At 41.0% G+C, this 22,587-nt stretch overlaps 1 protein-coding gene across 9 annotated transcripts; it reads right to left on the reverse strand.

Annotated features, from left to right (window-relative positions):
- Positions 1-1,441: 1,441 nt before the first annotated feature.
- Positions 1,442-11,396, reverse strand: LRIF1 (ligand dependent nuclear receptor interacting factor 1). Of its 9 annotated transcripts, none has more exons than XM_079979162.1 (6): positions 11,221-11,396; positions 7,855-8,015; positions 5,438-6,935; positions 3,754-3,932; positions 3,648-3,714; positions 1,442-2,021 (listed from the first exon to the last, which is right to left on the reverse strand). In XM_079979162.1, the coding sequence occupies exons 3-6, from the start codon at positions 6,785-6,787 to the stop codon at positions 1,557-1,559; spliced, it is 2,061 nt and encodes a 686-aa protein (XP_079835288.1). In that variant the 5' UTR covers positions 6,788-6,935; positions 7,855-8,015; positions 11,221-11,396; the 3' UTR covers positions 1,442-1,556. The 9 variants fall into 9 exon arrangements, with proteins under 9 accessions (XP_079835288.1, XP_079835286.1, XP_079835285.1 ...); XM_079979160.1 differs by having other exon boundaries at positions 11,209-11,396; XM_079979159.1 differs by lacking the exon at positions 11,221-11,396 and adding an exon at positions 11,026-11,189.
- Between the last annotated feature and the right edge of the window lie 11,191 nt (positions 11,397-22,587).

Here is a 22,587-nt window from a genome sequence, read left to right on the forward strand (position 1 = left end):
TCACTTCCCCTGCAGCTTAACAAAATTCAGATAGTGTTTAGAAACTATGTAAGATAGCCAGCTTGCTTTTTCCTGCTCCAGAACATGAACCAATGGATTCAAGTTACAAGAAAGAAGAGACCAACATCAGGAAGAACTTTCTCACAGTGGAACAGATTCCCTTGGAAGGTGGTAGATTCTTTCTCCTTGGAGGTTTTTAAGCAGAGGTTGGATGGCCATCTGTCACGGATGCTTTAGTTAAGATTCTTGCATTGTAGGGGTTTGGACTAGATGACCCTTCCAATTCTACAATTCTATGAGAGAAGGACAAGTTGGGATATGCCTGTTCTAAACTTGAGTGGATTTTAAAAATCAGAACCCTTTGTCTTTTCGAAGAACAAACATTTTCTATATCCCACACATATTCTGAGATCATACGCTGGTATCAACAAGAAAGACAAGTTAAAATTTTGTTTTCATAAACAGTAAGGTTATTGTACCGCCATTGTCAATGGAACCCAGGTGTAGTAAGAGGGAACTGAACAGTAGGCAACTGAATAAAACAAAAGATTGTTATGAGATGAACTCGTTTCTATATATTTTAGGACAACCAAAACCATTTAAACCACTTGTATTCATATACAATTCAAGGTAGCTGGTTATTAATGGATAACCAATAATAATTAGGTAAGGAAACATATTCTATATGGCATTTTGGCCAATGGTTTAAATGCAACCAAATTTTGAGAGTGCCAAAAAACAAAAACAAAACAAAACAAGAACACTAGTGGAACATTTTGTGGCAGGAATCTACATATGCAGTGCCTTGATGAATACATTTTTACTGTGAAATATGTTCCAACATGAGATAGAACATACCAAATTAGACCAGTAAGTATTCTATTCAAACTAAACCAGAAGATACATACACTTCAACGAGGGCAAGAGCTTTACAAATAAGGGAAAGAGGTACCTCAGAAAAGAGCATGGCTGGCTGTCAGGCATCCTGAATACGAACATTATAGCACACCACTTTGTTGCAGATCTCACCTGTTCTAATTAAAAACTGAACTGGGTGAAGTTAAAGAGTTGATTTTTTCAAGCTGGCTTAAGGAAATTCAATCAAACTTTTATCACTACAGAAACTTGATGAATTCAATACTGTTACCCCATTCATTGACATTTGATTCCAAGTACCCAATTCAAATAAGTTAATACTAGCAATTTTTCTAGAAATTTCATTTTTCTGAAACAAACTTAAGCTGTTCCTTTTAACGTAAAACTGAAAAAAAATCATTTACATTTCATTCTATGAAACAACCTCAATAAACAACAAGAATATAAACTGCATTTACTGAAATAATGAGAGAATATATCGAACTAACAAGTATCACATTCTGCAAACAATACTCTGCTACATAAGTTCCTAGGCTTCAAAATGTTTATACTTGCACTCAATATGTAAACATAAAAAACTAGATTTTTTTATTTGCTTTATATGCAAGAAACAAGAAATGACATTAACAAGTCGCAAAGGGGTTGCAGCAAAATTTGGGGCTAAGTAAGGACTAGGCTTGTCACGTCTGCTGCATTTTTTTACGAATTTCCTCTAGTGCTGCCTCTCGTTCCCTCAGCATGAGTTTAAGCTTTGCTATTTTTTCCTCTCTTATTGTTTCCTCCAGATCTGGAGGGTTAAATGAAAAATCTTCTCTGAAAGTACCCTTGCTTAAAGGAGTTTCATGTTCACTGTAGTGTAAAGCTGAGGTTGAAATTTTGTTTTCTTCATTACTTTGAACACAAAGATTTGAGTGTGGGTCCACCCTTTGAGAGAACTGCAGAATGCTTGTAGGATTTCCTTGCTCTAATACAAGTTGTGTGTAAGAGCTACTCGGGTTATCCACTACTGAGTCAGAGTTGCCACATTTCAAATTTGGCTTTGGTATAGATTGTATCTCTGTTTTCTGCTTCTTTGTATTTTCTTGTATTGGTAGCATTTTTGCCTTCCTCTTTATATTCAACTCTTCCTCCTGTTCCTCAGTTATCTGTAAGGGGGGGGGAAGAGAAGAATATTAGGTAATACTATATTATTGCGACATTATAATTATTCAAAAAAATAAAATATATAGTCCACAAAGTTATTTTATAACTTGAACTATTCTAATTGCTTAACTACCACCACTGTATTCCATGCCTTGGGACTGTATAAACCTCTATAGGCAATGATAGTTTTCAGTATCAGTGGAAAAGGAGTGTGTTAGATTTGTATGAAAATATCCACCTAGCATCGTGGAATATGCCCTACTCACAAATCATGGTTTTTTTTTAAATAATACTAAAATTCTTTAATGTTATTCCGCCCCCCCTTACTGCCACTCATTTCCAAAGCTCAGGAGGGACTGCAGCTCAGCAGTAGAGCACACATAAAGTCCCAACCAATCCCTGGACAATACTGGGCTAGATTTTCCTAAAATTCTGACCTATATTCCTAAAATCTACTGAACATGTACCAACTTTTGTTAATTTTATTAACAAATTCATAAACTACTTCATAGCATAAAGGCATCCAAGTAGCGTGCAATATAAAAGCCAGAATAAAACATGAGTTCTAAAAACAAATTATTCCAGAAAATAATAAATCTCTACAAATTCTAAAACATTAAAGCCATTTCTTCTAAAATATTTCCAAAAAATTAAAAATAAAGCTATTTATTCAGATACACTATTGTTCAACCAGTGACTTCAGAGAAAGGCTTCTTAAAAATGATTTAAGTAGGCGACTAAACATCGTGACACTAAGCTGTCTAATTTCAGCTAGTAACTGATTCCAGAGGGTTTAAACCAAAATACTAGAAGTCCCGTTTCTAATATAGGTAATGACCATTTTAGGCATGCCCTGCTGATGTGTGATCGCCGACATGCGGGTCCTTATGTACCTGGTGGGGTAGGGAGCGCTTATATGTGCTCCGCTGATGCATGTGGGGGCTGTGAACAGAACACCCTGCACAAAATTGTCGTCACCTGTAAAAAAGCACATTTCTGGGGCAAGGTGATCCCTTAGATACCCTGGTCCCAAATTGTTTAAGGCTTTAAATGCTAACAAAACCTTGAACCGCGCTTATTAGCATATTGACAGCCTGTGCAGCTCCCTCAACCAATATTTTCTATGGTGTTGATGTAGTGCCACAATCAACAACCTAGCTGCTGCATTTTGCACCAGCTGTCGCTTTTAAAAATATGTCAAAATATTTCCAAAGTTAACATAATCATAGTGCTAGGGCCCCATGAATATTTTTCACAATACCTTTTTCTCATTTTCTCTACCTTTCTTGGACTCGTTTTCCCTCTTCCAATTTACTCCACCCATCCTCTCGGGATTCTCTTTTTCTTTTTGTACACAGTATACTCATACTCATTCTCCCTTCTCCATTCATTTTTTTCTGCTTTACTACGTGTCCACATGGCTCATTCTATACCTATTAGTTTATTCCAAACCAAGCAGAAGTTGGTCTGCTTGCTCAGCAGTTAGAATATTTTGAAAACACTGCGACATAACAATAGCTCAGCCAATCATTGCATGAAGCTTCAATGACTGAGTAACAATACTGATGAATATGAAAATAATTCAAACAACAAAATGGTATAGTGAGACACATAAACATTTCGAATACCTCTTCCTCTTCCTCAGGTCCAGGTTTAATAGGTACTTCCGGTGGCAATTTGCAAGAGTCACTCATCATTGTTGGAACATTGTTGGAACACACATTGTTGGAACATTGTACATTGTTGGAACACACAGTCACTTCTGATTTTCTGAGATTAACTGATAAAGGAATTCTCTGCAGATATACTCTCTCTTCTCTATGCAGGCCAAATTTTTTTCTCAACTCATGACAGAGTTTTCTCTGTTTCCTTTGTCTGATCTGAGCAGCCACTCCTGCAAGTATCCTCTCCATCTGAAATAATAAACGTTCATTATATAAGCTTGCCAGAACATCACAGTGATTAAGGGTATTGTACACAAAGCTTTAATTGGGGGGGGGGGCTCCAGGACTCTCAATTCATCACTCTGGACTCTCCCAAGTCATGCTCCCCTTCAAGCCAGACCCCTTACTAGCCCTGTTCCATAGCCTTCATTAGTGGTTTTGTCTGGCAGGAACATGCAATTGAGCAATGATAATGCCTACTGCTCACCTGGATGGAGAAACGTTTGCATGTAGAAACCTCTGGCTTTTATGTGGTGAGACTGTAACTACTGGAACAACTGTTACTGAACCCATTTTGCTTCTGGATCCACTCAGTTTACCTCTGAACCTGCCCGCCACTGGTATATGGCCCCTGGAAGATTGTCTGTGACTGAAAAAAGGTTACAAAGGAATATACACTGAAGCTTAATCCATTAGCCATAATCCAGTGGACAGGCAATCCATGACACTCCAGGTGGTGTTGGACTCCAACTCATAATAGACCCAGCCAGCATGGCCAAGTCATCAGGGAATGATGGCAGTCCAACATCTGAAGGACCACAGGTTCCCCAGCCCTGCTGTAAGTGGTAGCCCTAGAATTGGATAGCCTTGGACACTTGCTTTTTGTGATTGCTGGTTTGTAGCTTAAGGAAAACTAACTTCTTTTTAACTTCCTTCTCCAGTGCATCTGTACTTTTTGGAAATAAATGAAGACATTTTTGTTTTGACAAGGTTTTCCAGCTAGATGGAAAGGTCTCTTCTTTAGGTGTTCGTTTTGAAATCTGTACTGTTCTGTGTGCTTTTCAAAATTATGTTAGAAAATATGACTGTAAATCGCTTTGGGGCGTATTTGTGAATTGCCTTCCATATATATATGTATAAATAATAAATAGCTATGGGGCTGTATTGAATGTAACAGAATGCGCTCCCCCTCTTAAATATATTTTAGTGGTTTTCACAACCTTCCTGAACAGATCTGGGGACAGTGCAGGGTACACGTACTGGGAGGAGAGGGGTGGAAGTCCTGGTACACTATCGTAATCCTTGTGTTTGCACAATTATTTAGTTCAATACTGCCCCAAGTAAACAAACAGGACCCCTTCCGAACTGTCAGAACATTGCCCCTTTGGATTAAATATCAAAATTGCCCAGGGCAAGCAGTACACCTAGCCCCAACAGCTTGGTAGCTTGCATGGTAGCTCTATTTCAGTGCCTCTGTATCTTAATACTATAGACATCAACAAAGTATTTTTTGCTGGAGAAACACAGAACCTTACAACAGCTGATGGTTCAGATTTTATTTCTTTTCAGTGAAAGACTTGAGGCAGCAGGCAATGAAAACCAGTTTCATTTTTTTTTTACTCTCACTTGTCAGATAGCCTATTAAAATCCTCCCTATCAAAATAATTATGTAACAGTACTCATTTAAGGCAACTGACACTTCAAATCAAAGACAATTGTACCATTGCTACAATTTACTCTAGCGAGAAAGTTACCTTTTGATCTTGGTCTTCAGAAGTACCATGCCTTGTAGATGGCTTTAAAGCAGCAGCAGGTTCTTTTGGAGGAATAATTTTCTGTAAGCAATGCTTTATCCTTTCTTTTGTGATTGATGTTTTAGCAACATTTCCTCCAGCTAGGACGTTTTCTGGTGTGCACACTGCCTCAGGTTGGCTGATGCTGCTTACTTGCAGATTCCCATGTGGTGGTGTGAGAGATGGAGACGTAACTTTAAAATCCTTTAGTTCAGACTGTGGGAAAAGTCTCATATTCTCACTGGATTTTGGATCCTTTGCATAAGGGGCAATTCCTTTGTTCTTCGACAATACTAAATTGACAACTTGGTTGGTTATTGTACTATCTGCAGCTGAATTAATGAACGGTAATGCATTTTTTCTGAAATGTGCTTCAGCACCGAGTGATACTTGGCTGCCACATTTGCTTGCTGATGTCACAGTGGACTCTTTCTTAGTCAGTAAATACACCTTCCCATTGAACATCACCAGAGCGTTATCATTAATCGAGGGCATTTTTGCTTGGCTTTCATTCAGGTTGTTCGAACAAGTAGGCAGAATACTGGCAGGGTTGTTTATTCCATCTTCAGGATTAACCAATGTTTTTAAGATATTTGATGCCACGCTGTTTGACGACTTTACAGGAACAAGGCAGGATGCTGACTGTGGGTTTTCTTCGACAACCCACTTCATAGGAGATGGCTGGTTTCCCAGGCTATCAGACGTTGCCAGGGCAGAACTACTGGCTGGTGTTTGTGCCATTGTCAGCACCAAAGATTTTGATACTTCCCCGACAGGCTGTGGATATAAATTTGGCAATGGTATTGAATGTGTTTTCACTGTATTTACTGGCGACACATATATAACAGTTGATGCGTTTGTAACTTCACATGTTCTAAAGGCATTGGAGGCTGCTGTGGCCAGTATCTTCTGTTGAATTGTTGGAGGCAAAAAAGAAGCTGGGACAGATTTTACTTCTGCGTGCGCTGGTATTTGGAGGTGATGTCCAGAGGGCACCACAGGACTCTTCACAGTAACTGGGAGTTTTTTATTCACAGGTACATATTCTGCACTGCTCTTGTGTGGGGAAACTAGAGTAGCATCCTTTTCCCAGGAATTATCAGCTGAATGATAACTGCTGTGAATGGTAGAAGTTGATGGCACAGTTGGGTTCTCTTTTGCAAAAGGAGCTACTTCCATATTTTCCATTTCTTCCAATGGCTTTGGTAAAATTAATTTTCCAGGAGTAGCTGTATTAAGTTCAGGAGCTTTAACAAATGAAGACGGAGTTATATTTGTAAACAGGTCCTTAAGATGACTATGACCAGACATGGAGTCTTCCCCTTTAGCATCAGATATGACTGGTGGCTGAACCAACGACACAATGTTTCCTATATGTTTAGAAAGTGGAAGCAATTGCAGAAGGTTTTTTCCATCCAGACCAGTAGTGTGAACTACTTTGTATATATGACCTGTAACACTTCAAGGGGAAAAGTCACGTAAATAACTATCACTCATACACTATTATTATTTCGCATTAAACTATGTACTGTGAATGGTACATCTACACTGAACATATCAGAGGCTTATCTGAAAAGCCAACTGAAAAGCATCTTGGCTAATTTGGAAGGCAAAACCAGTGTAATTTGTGTTATTTGTTAGCTTATAGTCATAACAACATGGCATGCTTCGTCACTGATCACTAGAAGAACCACTTTCTCTCTAATTAGCTGTTGAAGGTCATCAGATTTTTTTCCAATAGAAGCCTTTATACAGCTACATGCCAGGTAAAAAAATTAAAAGGTGCTCCTTACTAGAGATGGGATAATTTCTGCCTTCAGTGCCCTTGCTGAAGGCACATAAATTTCTGTCGAGAAAAAAACACCAAGCCTAACAGATTCACTCATTCAATCTACAATACTGAAGCAACAGGGGAAAGCACACTGTAATAAAAGGTGTAGAAAGGAAGGGCTCCCCTTTCCAAAGAAAGATGCTCACCTGCCTCATTCAGTTTGCCATTTATTTTTGAGGCAGAAAAGAAAAATGGGAAGGTACCAATGGCAGGAAAAAGAAGGAAGACCGCCTCCAAGTGTTCAAGATCTATTTATGGATCCAATATATTCTCAGGAACACTCTTGAACAGTCAATTGCAACAGTGTGTAGATAACAAGTTCAAACTAGTTGTTCAAAAGTGCTCCTAAGGAACAACTCGTCTTGAAACACACTGGGAGGTCATTATTTTAAAAAATGTTCTTGCACACTTGAGAAGCCCGTTATCTTCAAGGCACTACTAGAGCAAGAGAATGGAATGAAAGCAGCTGGAGAAGGGGAAGAGGCTGAAGAGAAAACTGGGGCAGTGGGGTGTCCTTTTTCCATCCTTGGGACTCTGGGAAACTCACCAAACCTTCTGCACCTGAAGCTGTGTGTGGAGAGTGCAGCTGACTGCTTAATGGGGCACAACTGTGGGCAGCCGAGGAAATGCCATCTCCCTTGGTACCTCTCCATAAAAGCAAGCCCTCTCTATGGTGCAATAAAGCAGTTGGAGGAGAAAGGGGCAGAACTGTGGAGAAAGAAGTGTGAGTAGAGGGGTGGCTAATGTTTATTTATTTATTTAATACAATCTATACACCACTTGATTAAAAACAACCTCAAAGCAGATTACAAACGATAACACAAATCAAGAACAAATTACAATGCTATTTTAAAATGTAAGTTAACATACTAAAACAAATTAAAATTACTTCAGCTTTCTAAGCATCTGAGTAAGTGTGTCAAAACAGGAATGTTTTTAGCAGGCACTGAAAATAGCATAGTGAAGGCACATGCTTGATCTCAGTAGGCAGGGAGTTCAAAAATGTAGGCGCTGCCACACCAAGGAGTCCTTAAAAATGTGAAACGGGTATTATTTGTCACCTGTAGCAGTACCAATTCCACCAATCCAAGTGGTCAAGTAAACACATGTAGGGCAAGGCGATCTCATAGGCAAATTGGTCTCAAGTTGTTAAGAACTTTATATACTAACAGTAACACCTTGAACTTTACCCAGTAGCAAATGGGCAAACAGTGCAGATCTGCACCTTCCCCCCAAAACAGGAATTGGCAATTGGCTGATAGCTGTTCCAATCTAAAGGAAGTTCAGGGTTTGAAATTAGCAGGGCGCCAGGCACATTTTGCGCCTAAAGGTTCTCCATTTGCAAGCACCTCAAAAAGTCTGGGTGCCATTTTTTTGCACCTGGCTGACACTCAAGGATTACTGAAATGCTTATGCTTTGAAGCCTCAAAGTAAATGTTAAGAATAGATAATAAGTTAAGGAGTTTAACAATAAAGAGTATAGAGTGTTTTGAAAACGGAAGTATGGTACCAATATTTTTATTGTAAACACTAAATTAAACATGTGTTCACATTTTCTGCTAAAAATGTGTCACTTATGTGACTTGCGTATTAATTAATGCTTCTCAAAATAATGAATAAAAAGTGTTGCCAACCCACCTACTCCGTGACAACTAGACATTCTGTTTTGGCGCCTATAACCCAGGTCCCAGAAGCCATTTGGCTCCTAGCTTTTCTATCCCAGTTTCTAACACTGAAAGGAAGGGCCCAGAGCTGGTTTTGTTAGGAGTGGTCACATGAGTGACTCACACCACTGCCTCTTTCAAAGCAGAAAGAACCACCCCCTCACATAGCAAAGCATTAACCACACTCTGATCCCAACTAGTTATCTCCCTCTGGTAGATTTGATAAACCAGGAGGTACAGGAGTTGTGGTGGCACATGGTCAGAGGCACTGCCACCAGCATCTTGTCCACATCAACTGATTGCATAAGGTGACACTGATCCCACAAAACATCCTCAATAGCAACACTGGGTACTACAACCAGAGCTGCAGCAAGTGAAGAGTCAATATCACACCAAAGTTTACCGACTTTCACTTCAAAGGGTTCCAGAGGTCCCTTCCCCAGAGAGTTAGTCACCTCTAGACTGTGTGAGCTGGGCAGCTAGTAGAGGACACAATACGAGCTGCAAAATTAGCCACTGTGTCAACCATTTCATCTCACCATTCCATAGCGAAACCAGGGCTTCAATAGGGTCACCAGCTTTCTCCACTGGAAAATCTCCCAGAGCACTCCAGAACACATCCAGTTCCATCAGTCTCCAAGGGTGGGGTATTCAAATGGGCCCACCACCCTTATGGAGGGCAGGGAATTGCCATTGCCAGTCCAAACTTAACCATATAATGGTCTGACCATGACAGCGGAGTGTATTGCATATACCCTATCTTCAGTCCATCCCTCATATCACTTGGATAAAGATCACATCAAAGGTGTGCCCTGCCTGGTGTGTTGGACTGATAACCATCTAAGAGAGACTCATGGTTGTAATAGAGACCATGAACTATTGAGCTTGCCTGACAGCATCCTCCGTGTGGATACTGAGGTCACCATGAATTATCATTTTAGGGTCTTCCAACAATATCCCAGAGACTAACCTTAGCCAGCCTATCAGGGATACTTCTGGGCAACAGGGCAGTCAGTAGCCTAACAGCATCCCCAATCTGTCTATCCCTGGTCAAGGAGATGGTGTCCTTATAGACAAGGGTAACTCCCCCACCTTGACCCCCTACTTGGTCTGCTTGGAGCAGTACTGAAAATCCAGGTGGACAGAGCTGGGTAAGGTCCAGTCCACACAACTCACTCACTCAAGTCTTGGTAATGCAAGCCAGATGAGCCCGCTCATCCCCAATCAAATTGTTTTATTATGGTTTTATTATGGACTGATCTGGCATCCAGCAACAGCACCTCCTGACCAGAGGACTCAGTGGATATGCTAGCAGTTATATGTCAACTGTATTTTTGTAATTAAGTATAGTGGTTTTTTTTTTTTTAAAAAAAAATGTTATTTCAGTCTTCTTGTGCATACTGCTTAGAGATACGTTCTATTTATTAAGCGGTATACAAACAGTGTAACAAAACAAGAAATCAGAGCAAGATAATGAAACCAGTTTCAGAGGCTAGTCTCCTGTTTTATGACACCACTGAAGTCCAGATAATTTTTTTATCCATTATTATTTTGCTTAACCACTAGGAGCAGAGCTGGGGCAGGGCACTATTTTGGTTGACAGCCTGTGATGCCTTGTTACTGCCTTACACGCATTCTGTGTCTGTGTGCATGTGTGTGTGTTTGGTGGCAAAGGACAAGAACCTTCCCCGTAACTCTTACCTGGAGGAAACCACCCACAAAGGCTGGTCGCGCTTTCACCGAGGCAAGCGGAAGAGCGGCGGGTTTCCTGTTTCAGCTGTTTTAAGCTCAAGAAGCCCGCAGGGGGCATCCAAGAGCGCGCAGTACCAGAACCCAACGCTACGCGGCGCTGTGGTAGTAGTTACAGCGCGAGGGCCAGACAACGACGTCGCGGAAACAAAGGCTTTGTTTCCCCCTTCAGTTTCACGTCTCCGCCGCGGGCATCCCCTCCCCCGCCGAAAGGCTCCGGAATCCGATACTTCCAAGCGCTCTAACCCGCCGCCCGCCCCCCAAAATAAGGCAGACCTGAGGGAGCTGCGAAGCCCGCTACTCACCAGGGCGAGGCGGCGGAAGCTCCGGACCCCTCGTGCCCCTCGCCCTTCCTGTCCTGGCTCTGAGCTGCCTCCTGAGGCAGTCGGGACATAACGACGAGGAAAACGCAGCCTAAGTGCCTCAGTCGCTTCCCCGTTGTCAACTTCCCCCTACCCCCGCCGCTAGTGTATTAGTCTGAGCCCAACCTTGTGACGTACTTCCGGCTTCGGGGAGCTTCCGTCGAAGCTACTGGATCCGTCTCCGGTGCGCTTATTGCTAGGCACCACTAGCAGGTGTTTTCTTCCCTATCAACTTCCGCCACGTTCCTTCTTGCTTCCTTTCCACGCGCCACCGGAAGTAGGCTTTTTTGCCCGAGCGTGTCAGTTTACAGCTTCCGGGAAGCCGTCAGAATGACTTCCGGGTTGCAGCTAGCACTTCCTGTTGGGGTGGGATATTAGTTTAAAACTGGAACTGTTGGCTCTGTTGTGCTACTTTCTCCTGGTGTCCTTGTTTCCAGGTTGAAGGCTAACTAAGGCTGGGGAACCTATGAGATGGACAAGAGTAAAATTTCAATTTTACAAGAGTAAAATTTCAATTTTTGACAAGAGTAAAATTTCAATTTTTAAGTGTCTCATTCTGGTATAAAAGATTCATAATAAAGCATACTTAATTAAACTCAGCTAATTAGTTCTTTAACAAATAATATGTTCAGATTTAACCCAATGCCCTGAGTTCCCATCATTCAGAGGCTTTAGTAGTCACTGGACTTACCTAGTCTTTATTTCAGGCATCCAAGGTGAAAATAAATAAATAAATAATAAAGTCCAAAGCAGTGGCACATGACCAGTGGGGAAATGATTATAGCACAATCATTGCTTCATCTTTTCATTCTGAACAGTGGGCAATGATTTGCAAAATTGCAAAATTCATCTTAATTGTACTATTAACTCCAGTTCACACAAACAATTATCAACTTCTATTTATTCATTCCTCACTGCCCTCCACATTACAACTGGTGAGATTTAAACAGCCTTAGCCTGCTATGTTAGTTTCAGATAACTGAAATAAGAGGATGAAATGTAACCAATAAAATCTTATTTTATGGTTTAGTGTTGTTTTTATTTTGAATTATATTTGTGAGGCACCATATGCTTTTTGGTGCTCAGGACCTCTTATGGTCTTGATCTGGCTCTGGTCCTGATCCTGCAGGTAGTAAACATAGCTGCATATTTTTGTATCCATAACAAATGAATAGTGTGGCAAGAGGGGAAAAAATGGCATTTATTCCCAAATATGTGTGCATAGGTTTGTCGCCTACAACACTGAGCAATAAACACCTCTCATGCGAGAGCTTCCTTTAACAGAAACTCCTCATTTTGTAAATGATCAACATTGATATAAAGATTTTAACAAAAATGTTGGCAAATAGGGTACATGTAGTTGATATTGTCTATAATAAGAAATGATCAGGCATGATTTAAAAAATAAACTAGGCAAACATCATACAATATTAGACCAGTAATATATTTAATAGAATTAAAAACAGACACCAATTTGTTATCTTATCATGTTATCTTATCATTAGATACTGAAAAAACTTTTGATAAAATTTATAAACATTATATGTGTTGTTGTTGTTTAGTTGTGTCTGACTCTTCATGACCCCATGGACCAGAGCACACCAGGTACTTCTTTTTTTTAAAAAAATAATATTTTAATTTTAATTTTAATATTTAAATAATATTTTAAAAAGGCCTGGAAACAAAGGAAACATTAGGAAGAACTTCCTGACAGTAAGAGCTGTACGACAGTGGAATTTGCTGCCAAGGAGTGTGGTGGAGTCTCCTTCTTTGGAGGTCTTTAAGCAGAGGCTTGACAACCATATGTCAGGAGTGCTCTGATGGTGTTTCCTGCTTGGCGGGTTGGACTCAATGGCCCTTGTGGTCTCTTCCAACTCTATGATTCTATGATTTATTAAAGTTTTAAATGTTACAAAAAGAAAAAGACATAATTCCAAATTGAACAAAAACATAACAACACATCACAGTAAAAAAAAGAATGGAGAAAATAAATATTAATAATAATAATACAGAAAAACAGAAAAATAGAAACAGTTAAAAAAACACAACGAACCTTCCCATAACTTATCTTTCATTAACTTGTTTCCTTGACCTCCTCGCACCTCACTTTTTTGTATTCTAGTTCAGTTAGCTATTTCAGCAAATCCTTTCCATCTTTCCCAATTTTTATCCTATAATTTATCTTAATATAATGTAACTTTACCTTTCCTCCTTTCATCCATTAACAATCTATTTTTACTTAATCCTTTATAATATTTCTGTAAAGCCACATAACTTCATTCCAGCCTCCTTCTGTCTTCCACTGCCTCCCGCGGTTTGGTCAAACTCATGTTTGTAGCTTCGAGAACACTGTCCAACCATCTCGTCCTCTGTCGTCCCCTTCTCCTTGTGCCCTCCATCTTTCCCAACATCAGGGTCTTTTCCAGGGAGTGTCTTCTCTTCTCATGAGGTGGCCAAAGTATTGGAGCCTCAGCTTCAGGATCTGTCCTTCCAGTGAGCACTCAGGGCTGATTTCCTTCAGAATGGATAGGTTTGATCTTCTTGCAGTCCATGGGACTCTCAAGAGTCTCCTCCAGCACCATAATTCAAAAGCATCAATTCTTCGGCGATCAGCCTTCTTTATGGTCCAGCTCTCACTTCCATACATCACTACTGGGAAAACCATAGCTTTAACTACCGTATATTATTATGAAATTGTTACTGTTATTATGGTTACTGTTGTTGTTTTGTTTTGTTATTATAAAATTGATTTTGTGGTGTTTGAAATGTATTCCTATTTTCTTTGTTAAGCCGTTTTGAGCATGATTTTTGTGGGAAAGCAGCATACAAATAAAATGAATGAATGAATGACTGTCCCAAATAATCAGAACTAGCAGCAAAAGAAAATATAACAAGACTAACATTATTATTTTCAGTTTGTATTTCTTAGTACAGAAAGTATTGATCTAATGTGTAGAGATCTTTCCTAGTCTAATTAATTCAAGAGGGCTCTGGAAGCTTCTCTGTGTGAAAGAAACAAGCAGAAGGTTCATGTTTGGGTTATTCCTTCAGCTTCCTTAAACGGGTTCTGTTATCTCTTCTGTCAAGGTCATGCTGACTGTAATATTGAGGCCAGAAGGAGCCTGGGTTTCACTTTCTCTTTCTATCTCTTTCCTTCTGGTGTGGTTCTGTATATAGTATGCTTATTATAAGTGATTGTAAGTTAAGTCTGCTGCAACTGGATTTCTTATAGACAGTGCCAATCCTGAATGTATTGGATCTGTGACCATTATGCTCATGTTGCCTGCAATAGCAGTAAAGCTCTGCTGGATGAAATACAATTACCTCTGGTCTATTTTTTTGGGAATCCTGCAACCTGTTTAAGTTTTTACTCTGCTAACTATACGTCAGAGTTCTGCTCTGGATCAGTATCAAGTGGAATTTCATGACAATTATTTCATAAAATTTATATACTGCTCGATTGTAAAAAAACAAAAAACATCAATGGATGTTATGGGGTTTTGAGGATACACAGGAAGGCTGTTGAGTGCAGGGCACTGAAGCAATTATTTGTAGAATGAAAAAAGGGAACTCAATTATGAACACCCTTCGTCCACCTCAAAAGTGAAGTAAGCATAGTCCTCCACCTCACGTGTGAGAATTTGTTTTTGTTTTAAAAGAAATGCGATCACTTTCATCATTCATTGAAGGAGAATTATTGGTTGAGAGGGTGTGGGAGGATATAAATATTTTTGGCACAGAACCTTTTCACTCAAACATGCCAGGGTTTGGTTTATGATCCTGGCTTGATGCTGGCTAATTTGGGAGCAACAAACCCGGATGTTGGGTTCACATATCATGGGAAGCCAAATTAATTAAAGCTTCTCATTCAGAGCAAAGCAGAAGGAAAGAGGCTCTTTGCCCTAGCACACGGTTTGTTCATAGCAAACCAGATAAGCCAGGCATCTTAGCTTATAGTGACATGGAAATGCAGCCATGTTAGGTGCTTTCATGTTGCAATGAAGGAAGTTAAGCACAACTCTCCAACTAAAATCAACAGCTCTTAAAAGTACTGCATGGCTATATTTCATCCTCTGTTTTTTTCACTGAAACACATCTTTATTAGGCTTTCAAAGTGACATCAGAATAAAGGCATTGCAATGGTATGAATAGGTAAATGGAATACCCTGCTCTCCAGAGTAGGAACTGAACCACATTTTCAGCTAAATACGGTACCAAAAATTCTCATGTGAATGTGGGGGATGCCAGCTTAGTGGAAAAGGTTATGAAACAAATCCACCTCTTTCTTTAGCATCAGTTAATATCTTAAATTTAAAGACCGGTGTTATATGGTCTCGGCGGCCGCTCCCAGTCACCAGTCTAGCTGCCGCATTCTGGATTAGTTGTAGTTTCCGAGTCACCTTCAAAGGTAGCCCCACGTAGAGTGCATTGCAGTAGTCCAAGCGGGAGATAACCAGAGCATGCACCACTCTGGCGAGACAGTCCGCAGGCAGATAGGGTCTCAGCCTACGTACCAGATGGAGCTGGTAAACAGCTGCCCTGGACACAGATATGACCTGTGCCTCCATGGACAGCTGTGAGTCCAAAATGACTCCCAGGCTGCGCACCTGGTCCTTCAGGGGCACAGTTACCCCATTCAGGACCAGGGAATCCTCCACACCTGCCCGCCTCCTGTCCCCCAGAAACAGTACTTCTGTCTTGTCAGGATTCAGCCTCAATCTGTTAGCCGCCATCCATCCTTCAACCGCCTCCAGACACTCACACAGGACTTTCACTGCCTTCACTGGTTCTGATTTAAAAGAGAGGTAGAGCTGGGTATCATCTGCATACTGATGAACACCCAGCCCAAACCTCCTGATGATCTCTCCCAGCGGCTGCATGTAGATGTTGAAAAGCATGGGGGAAGAGGACAGAACCCTGAGGCACCCCACAAATGAGAGCCCAGGGGTCTGAACACTCATTCCCCACCACCACTTTCTGAACACGGCCCAGGAGGAAGGAGCGGAACCACTGTAGGACAGTGCCCCCAGCTCCCAGCCCCTCAAGACGGTCCAGAAGGATGTTATGGTCGATGGTATCAAACGCCGCTGAGAGATCCAGCAGAACTAGGAAACAGCTCTCACCTTTGTCCCTAGCCCGCCGGAGATCATCAACCAGTGCGACCAAGGCAGTTTCAGTCCCATGATGAGGCCTGAATCCCGACTGGAAGGGATCCAAATGGTCCGCTTCTTCCAGGCGTGCCTGGAGTTGTTCGGCAACCGCTCGCTCTATCACCTTGCCCAAGAATGGAAGATTTGAGACTGGGCGATAGTTGGCCATTGTGGCCGCATCTAAAGATGGTTTTTTAAGAAGCGGTTTAATAACTGCCTCTTTCAGCGGGTCTGGGAAGGCTCCCTCACGGAGGGAAGCATTCACCACCCCACGAAGCCCATCGCCCAGTCCTTCCCGGCTAGCTTTTATAAGCCAGGATGGGCAAGGATCTAGGAGACAGGTGGTTGGTTTCACTCGTCCAAGCAGCCTGTCCACATCCTCGGAGGTAACAGATTGGAATTGATCCCACTCAACTTGACTAGACAGAACTCTAGCACTCTCCCGCCCTGGCCCTGCTCCCACGGTGGAGTCTACTTCTTCCCGAATCTGAGCGATTTTATCTGCAAAAAACTTTGCAAAATCATTGCAGGAGGACATGTGGCTCATACTGGGCCCCGATGTTACAGGTGGTTCCGCTAAATTGTGAACCACCTGAAAAAGTCTCCTGCTGCTGTTTTCTGCAGATGCAATAGAGGCGGTGAAGAAATTCTTCTTCGCCGTCGCTATCGCCACTTGGTAGGCTCGACGTTGAGCTCTAACCTGTGTCCGATCAGATTCGGAATGAGTTATCCGCCACCGGCGCTCTAGCTGTCTCAAAGATTGTTTCATTGCCCTCAGATCCGTGGAAAACCACGGGGCTCTCCGGGCTCCATGCAATCGGAGAGGGCGCTTCGGAGCCAAACAGTCAATAGCCCTGGTTAACTCCGCATTCCAGCGGGCCACCAGGGAATCAGCTGAAAGGCCATCAACATGGGATAAAGCATCCCCTACCACTCTCTGGAAACCATTTGGATCCATTAAGTGGCGGGGGCGGACCATCCGAATTGGTCCCACCTCCCTGCAGAGGGGATGGGTCGCAGAGAAGTCCAGTTGCACCAGGAAGTGATCTGACCATGGCACTTCTTTTGTTTCACTTTTACTTAGTGTCAGATCACCAACATCCATAGAGGTAAACACCAGGTCCAAGGCATGTCCGCGGCTATGGGTTGGGCCAGACTTATTCAGGGACAGCCCCATGGAGGCCATGCTTTCCACGAAGTCCCGAGCTGCCCCTTGTAAGGTCGTGTCGGCATGGATGTTAAAATCCCCTAGGACGACCAAGCTAGGTGTCTCCAGGAGAACATCCGCCACGACCTGAAGCAGCTCGGGCAGGGAATCCTTGGTGCAGCGGGGAGGTCGGTACACCAAAAGGAATCCTGTACTGCCCCTATTGCCCAACTTCCAGAACATGCACTCAGAAAACTGGGTCTTCCCAATAGGACGCCTGGTGCAAACTAATGACTTTCTAAAAATCACTGCAACCCCCCCTCCCCGCCCACATGACCTGGGTTACTGTGCATAAGAGAAACCTGGTGGACAAGCAGCGGCAAGGACAGGCCCATCTGCTTCATCCAACCAAGTCTCTGTTACACATGCCAGGTCAAGTCCTCCATCCATGATCAAGTCATGGATGGCAGTGGTCTTATGAGGTCATGTGGGTATCCCTTGCTGATTCTAGTATCCATCCGGTCAGGACCAGACCCGGAGGCAGGAATAGTCCTCAGACAACGACTAAACCTGCCTCCTCTGTAATGACATGGTCTGGTCTTAGCGTAACTCCTCCTCCTACCCGTGATCACTGAGATCGGTTGTCCCAGTGCATCCCCCCCTGTGGAACATGCCCCAGCCATTTTGTGGGCTGGGGCCCACTCCCCGGCAGCCCTGACCCCTCCCCCTAAGAACAAAATAACAACTTATACAAACAAACAAAACCAATAAAACAATACAAACAAAAAAAATTAAAAATTACAAAAACATCAAAATAAAAAAAATAATTCCCCAAACCCAACCAAACATCCATCCCACCCCCACCCCCCACATACAAAAAATCCAAAAGAATTTTTTAAAAAACATTTTAAAAACACTCTGTATGATAAGGTCAAAGCACATAAAGCGTTTAAAAACCATATTGTCAGAAAAGCATTGTTTAATGTTTGAATAAGATATAAGGATTTGCTTGAAAATAAAACCCCAAGGTGGCTGTCACCAATGGAAGCGAAGGCTCAGAAAAAGCTCAATATGGAGGCCAAATGGCCGAAATATTGGGAAATTTTCGAACAAGAGGGAGACAGACTAAAATTGCAGAGTTTTGAAAAATTAAAAAATAGAGTGCGAGATTGGCTTCATTATTACCAGATAATGGAGGCATATAATTTGGACAAAAAAAATTGGCTTCCAGGTGGAAAAATCAAAATTGGAAATAGAACTACTAGATCCTAAATTAAGAACTTGTCAAGAATGTATAACTTGCTGTTGAAATGGAATACTCAGGGCAAGTAGATTTAAAAAAGTTTTAAATGAAGTAATTCATAAAGACCAGGCAGGCTTTCTCCCAGGTAGACACATGTTTGCTAATACAAGGAACATTATTGACATTTTGGAACTGTTGCAAACTGATATAAATACAAAAGCAGTGTTAATCTTTATAGATGCGGAGAAGGCCTTTGATAATATCTCTTGGAAATTTATGAAGGGAAATTTAAAAGAAATGGGAGTGGGTAGGGGTTTTGAGAATGGGATTGATGCAATATATTCAGAACAAAAGGCTAAATTGATAGTAAACAATGTGGTTACTGAAGAGTTTAAAATTGAAAAAGGAACACGACAAGGCTGCCCGATTTCCCCTTTGTTATTTATATCAGTTCTGGAGGTGCTGTTGAATATGATTAGAGGGGACCGGTTGGTGGAAGGGATTCAGGTCGGAGCGAAACAATATAAACTTAAAGCTTTTGCAGATGACCTAGTTTTGACCCTGCAGGAGCCAGAATCTAGTACAAAAAGAGTATTACAACTGATCCAAGATTTTGGTCGGGTGGCAGGATTTAAACTAAATAAACAGAAAACTAAGGTGTTGGGGAAAAATCTGACAGATGTAGAGTCGGAACAGTTTCAGAGAGAAACGGAACTAACTGTGGTTAAAAAAGTAAAGTACCTAGGGGTAAACATAACAGCAAAAAATCTGAGTCTATTTAAGGATAATTACGAAAAATGTTGGTCTGAAATTAAGAGAGATTTGGATAGTTGGACAAAATTGAAGCTTTCTCTGTTAGGCCGAATTGCTGCTGTTAAGATGAATGTATTGCCAAAGATGTTGTTTTTGTTTCAAACATTGCAGATTGTGGACAAGACAGAGTGTTTCCGGAAGTGGCAGAGAGATATATCTAGATTTGTCTGGCAGGGCAAAAAGCCCAGAATTAAGTTTAAGATACTAACTGATGCGAAAGAAAGAGGGGGCTTTGCCCTGCCGGACTTAAAGTTGTATTATGAGGCCGCAGCCTTTTGCTGGCTAAAAGACTGGCTACTTCTCGAAGACACTGACGTATTGGATTTGGAAGGGTTTAACAATGCTTTTGGTTGGCATGCATATCTATGGTACGATAAGGTTAAGATCAATAAGGTCTTCAAGAACCATATTGTCAGGAAAGCAGTTTTTAATGTCTGGACAAAATACAAAGACTTACTGGAAAACAAAACTCCGAGGTGGCTTTCACCTCTGGAAGCTAAGGCCCGAAAAAGACCCAATATGGAGGCCAAATGGCCAAAATATTGGGAAATATTAGAAAAAGATGGAGACAATTGGAAATTGCAGAGTTTGGAGAAAATGAAGGATAAAGTGCGAGACTGGTTACACTACGCTCAGATTAAAGAAGTTTTTAAAAATGACAAAAAGCTAGGGTTCCAGGTGGAGAAATCGAAGTTGGAAACAGAACTGTTAGAGCCTAAGACTAAGGTATTATCAAGAATGTATAACTTGCTGCTGAAATGGAATACACAAGACGAAATGGTTAAATCGGTTATGATAAAGTGGGCTCAGGATATTGGGCATAATATCATGTTTGAGGACTGGGAAAGGTTGTGGACCACTGGGCTGAACTTCACTGCATGTAATGCTCTGAAGGAAAATGTAATGAAAATGATATATAGATGGTACATGACCCCAGTTAAACTTGCCAAAATATACCATTTGTCTGATAATAAATGTTGGAAATGTAAAGAACATGAAGGAACATTCTTTCACCTCTGGTGGACTTGCCCTAGAGTGAAGGCCTTTTGGGAAATGATATATAATGAGTTGAAAAAGGTATTTAAGTATACCTTTACTAAGAAACCAGAGGCCTTCCTTCTGGGCATTGTCGGCCAGAAGGTGTTAAAGAAGGACCGAACATTTTTTATGTATGCAACAACGGCAGCAAGGATACTCATCGCCAAGAGCTGGAAAACTCAAGATCTACCCACACTGGAAGAGTGGCAGATGCAACTGATGGACTATATGCAACTGGCCGAGATGACTGGCAGAATCCGAGACCTGGGAGAAGAGAGGGTTGAAGAAGACTGGAAGAAATTCAAGATTTATCTACAAAAGTATTGTAATTTGGTTGAAGGCTAAGAAGGATGCTAGATCATAAATAATTGCCTACCATTTAATTAGATTTGAAATTGACGATAAGTGAGATTGAGGGAAATATAAAATTTGTGGAGAATAGATCAAACTAATTGAACAAAATCTAAGATTATAATCAAGATGATAAATTGCTGGGAAAAATTTATAACGATGTAAGTGGGAGTGGGAGACGTGAGGGAGTCCAAAGAAGTTCTGGAAAATGTGTTATGATTCATGTTATATTGTTTATTATTTTTGCATTTTGTATTTTAAAAAAATCTTAATAAATATTTATAAAAAAAATAATGAAATGGAATACTCAGGATGAAACGGTGAAATCTGTTATGATTAAATGGGCACAAGACGTTGGACATAATATTATGATGGCTTACTGGGAACAGTTATGGACCACAGGTATGAAATTCATGGCATGTAATGCCTTAAGAGAGAATATAATGAAAATGATATACAGGTGGTACATGACACCAGTCAAGCTTGCAAAAATCTATCATCTGCCCGATAATAAATGTTGGAAATGTAAAGAGACCGAAGGTACATTCTTTCACCTCTGGTGGACGTGCCCAAGGATTAAGACTTTCTGGGAGATGATCTATAATGAAATGAAAAAGGTATTTAAATATACCTTCTTGAAGAAACCAGAGGCCTTTCTCCTGGGCATGGTTGGCCAATTGGTGCCAAAGAAGGACAGAACTTTTTTATAATAACAGTTAGAAGGATGTTGGAATGATATAAAGGATTTGGGAATAACTGACTGTTAATTGGTGAAAGGAGGAAAAGTAAAGTTACATTATACTAAGATAATTTACAGGACTAAAATTTTAAAAGAGGGAAAGGATTTGCTGAAATGGATAATTGACCTAGAATACAAAAAAGGGAGGTGTGAGGAGGTCAAGGAAATAAGCTAATGAAAGATTAGTAATGAGGAGATTAGATGTATTTTCCTTTGCGTTTTTGTCTTTGTTTAATGGATTTTATTTCTTGTTTTTTCATATTGTGATGTGTTGTTTTTGTTTAATGTGGTATTTTTACTTTTTCTTTCTGTAACCTAATATTATTTTTTTAAAAAAGAAAAGGTTATGAAACAGTAGCATATATCTATAAAATCATCTCAATCCTGTTTGCCGTACATAACTTTCATGCTTGGTGAGTTTTCCCATTAATGCCATTGTCCATACTTTTTGTCTCTACATGGGTAGTTGCAAGTGTTCCCGATCGATTGGTGATGAAATGAAGTATTTGGTGGATGTAGAACCAACACATCCTTCCCTCTCCCAATTCAGTTGACAACTGGTCACCTATTAAAGGGAGGTTATTGTCACAGACAACTCTAGAGAACCCCGATCTCCCCTTATGCTGAAGGGCTGACCTCCCTCTTTGCTATAAAATAGTGGGTGGAACACAAAAGGGAACAGTGGCGAGATTGGAGGCCACTAACTTGGAGGTCCAAGAACACTAGGCCCAAAGGTGTGCAGTGGTGATTGAGTGCAAGAGGCTTATGGTAGATTAGAAAGGGCACGGCTGAAAATTAGCTGAGGTCTGCTTTGTAGTGTTGCTTTTCAGCTTCTTCAGGCTGTGCATAATTCATCCCTCATGATCTAGTTTTCTGCTTCTTTTTTAAAAAACATCTCCTTAATATGCAGAATCTTTCTCCCAAGCACAACAGATGAATTGCTCTTGCTTGTGTTTTTTTTAGGTTTCCTTCCTTCTTGCCGCAATTAATTAGCAACTGTTTCTTGATTAGCCAGTCACTTTAA

This window comes from Podarcis cretensis, assembly GCF_951804945.1.
Source record: "Podarcis cretensis genome assembly, chromosome: 6".
Classification (NCBI taxonomy): Eukaryota; Metazoa; Chordata; class Lepidosauria; order Squamata; family Lacertidae; genus Podarcis; species Podarcis cretensis.

What these genes read in the sequence shown, in the direction of transcription:
- LRIF1 (XM_079979157.1), bottom strand. Translation starts at nt 11,114, where the DNA reads ATGTCCCGACTGCCTCAGGAGGCAGCTCAGAGCCAGGACAGGAAGGGC. An exon ending in GCTTCCGCCGCCTCGCCCTG is followed by an intron (nt 6,936 to 11,025) that starts GTGAGTAGCGGG and finishes TTCCCCTTGAAG; the next exon opens with TGTTACAGGTCATATATACA. An exon ending in GACCTGAGGAAGAGGAAGAG is followed by an intron (nt 2,022 to 3,647) that starts GTATTCGAAATG and finishes CCCCCCTTACAG; the next exon opens with ATAACTGAGGAACAGGAGGA.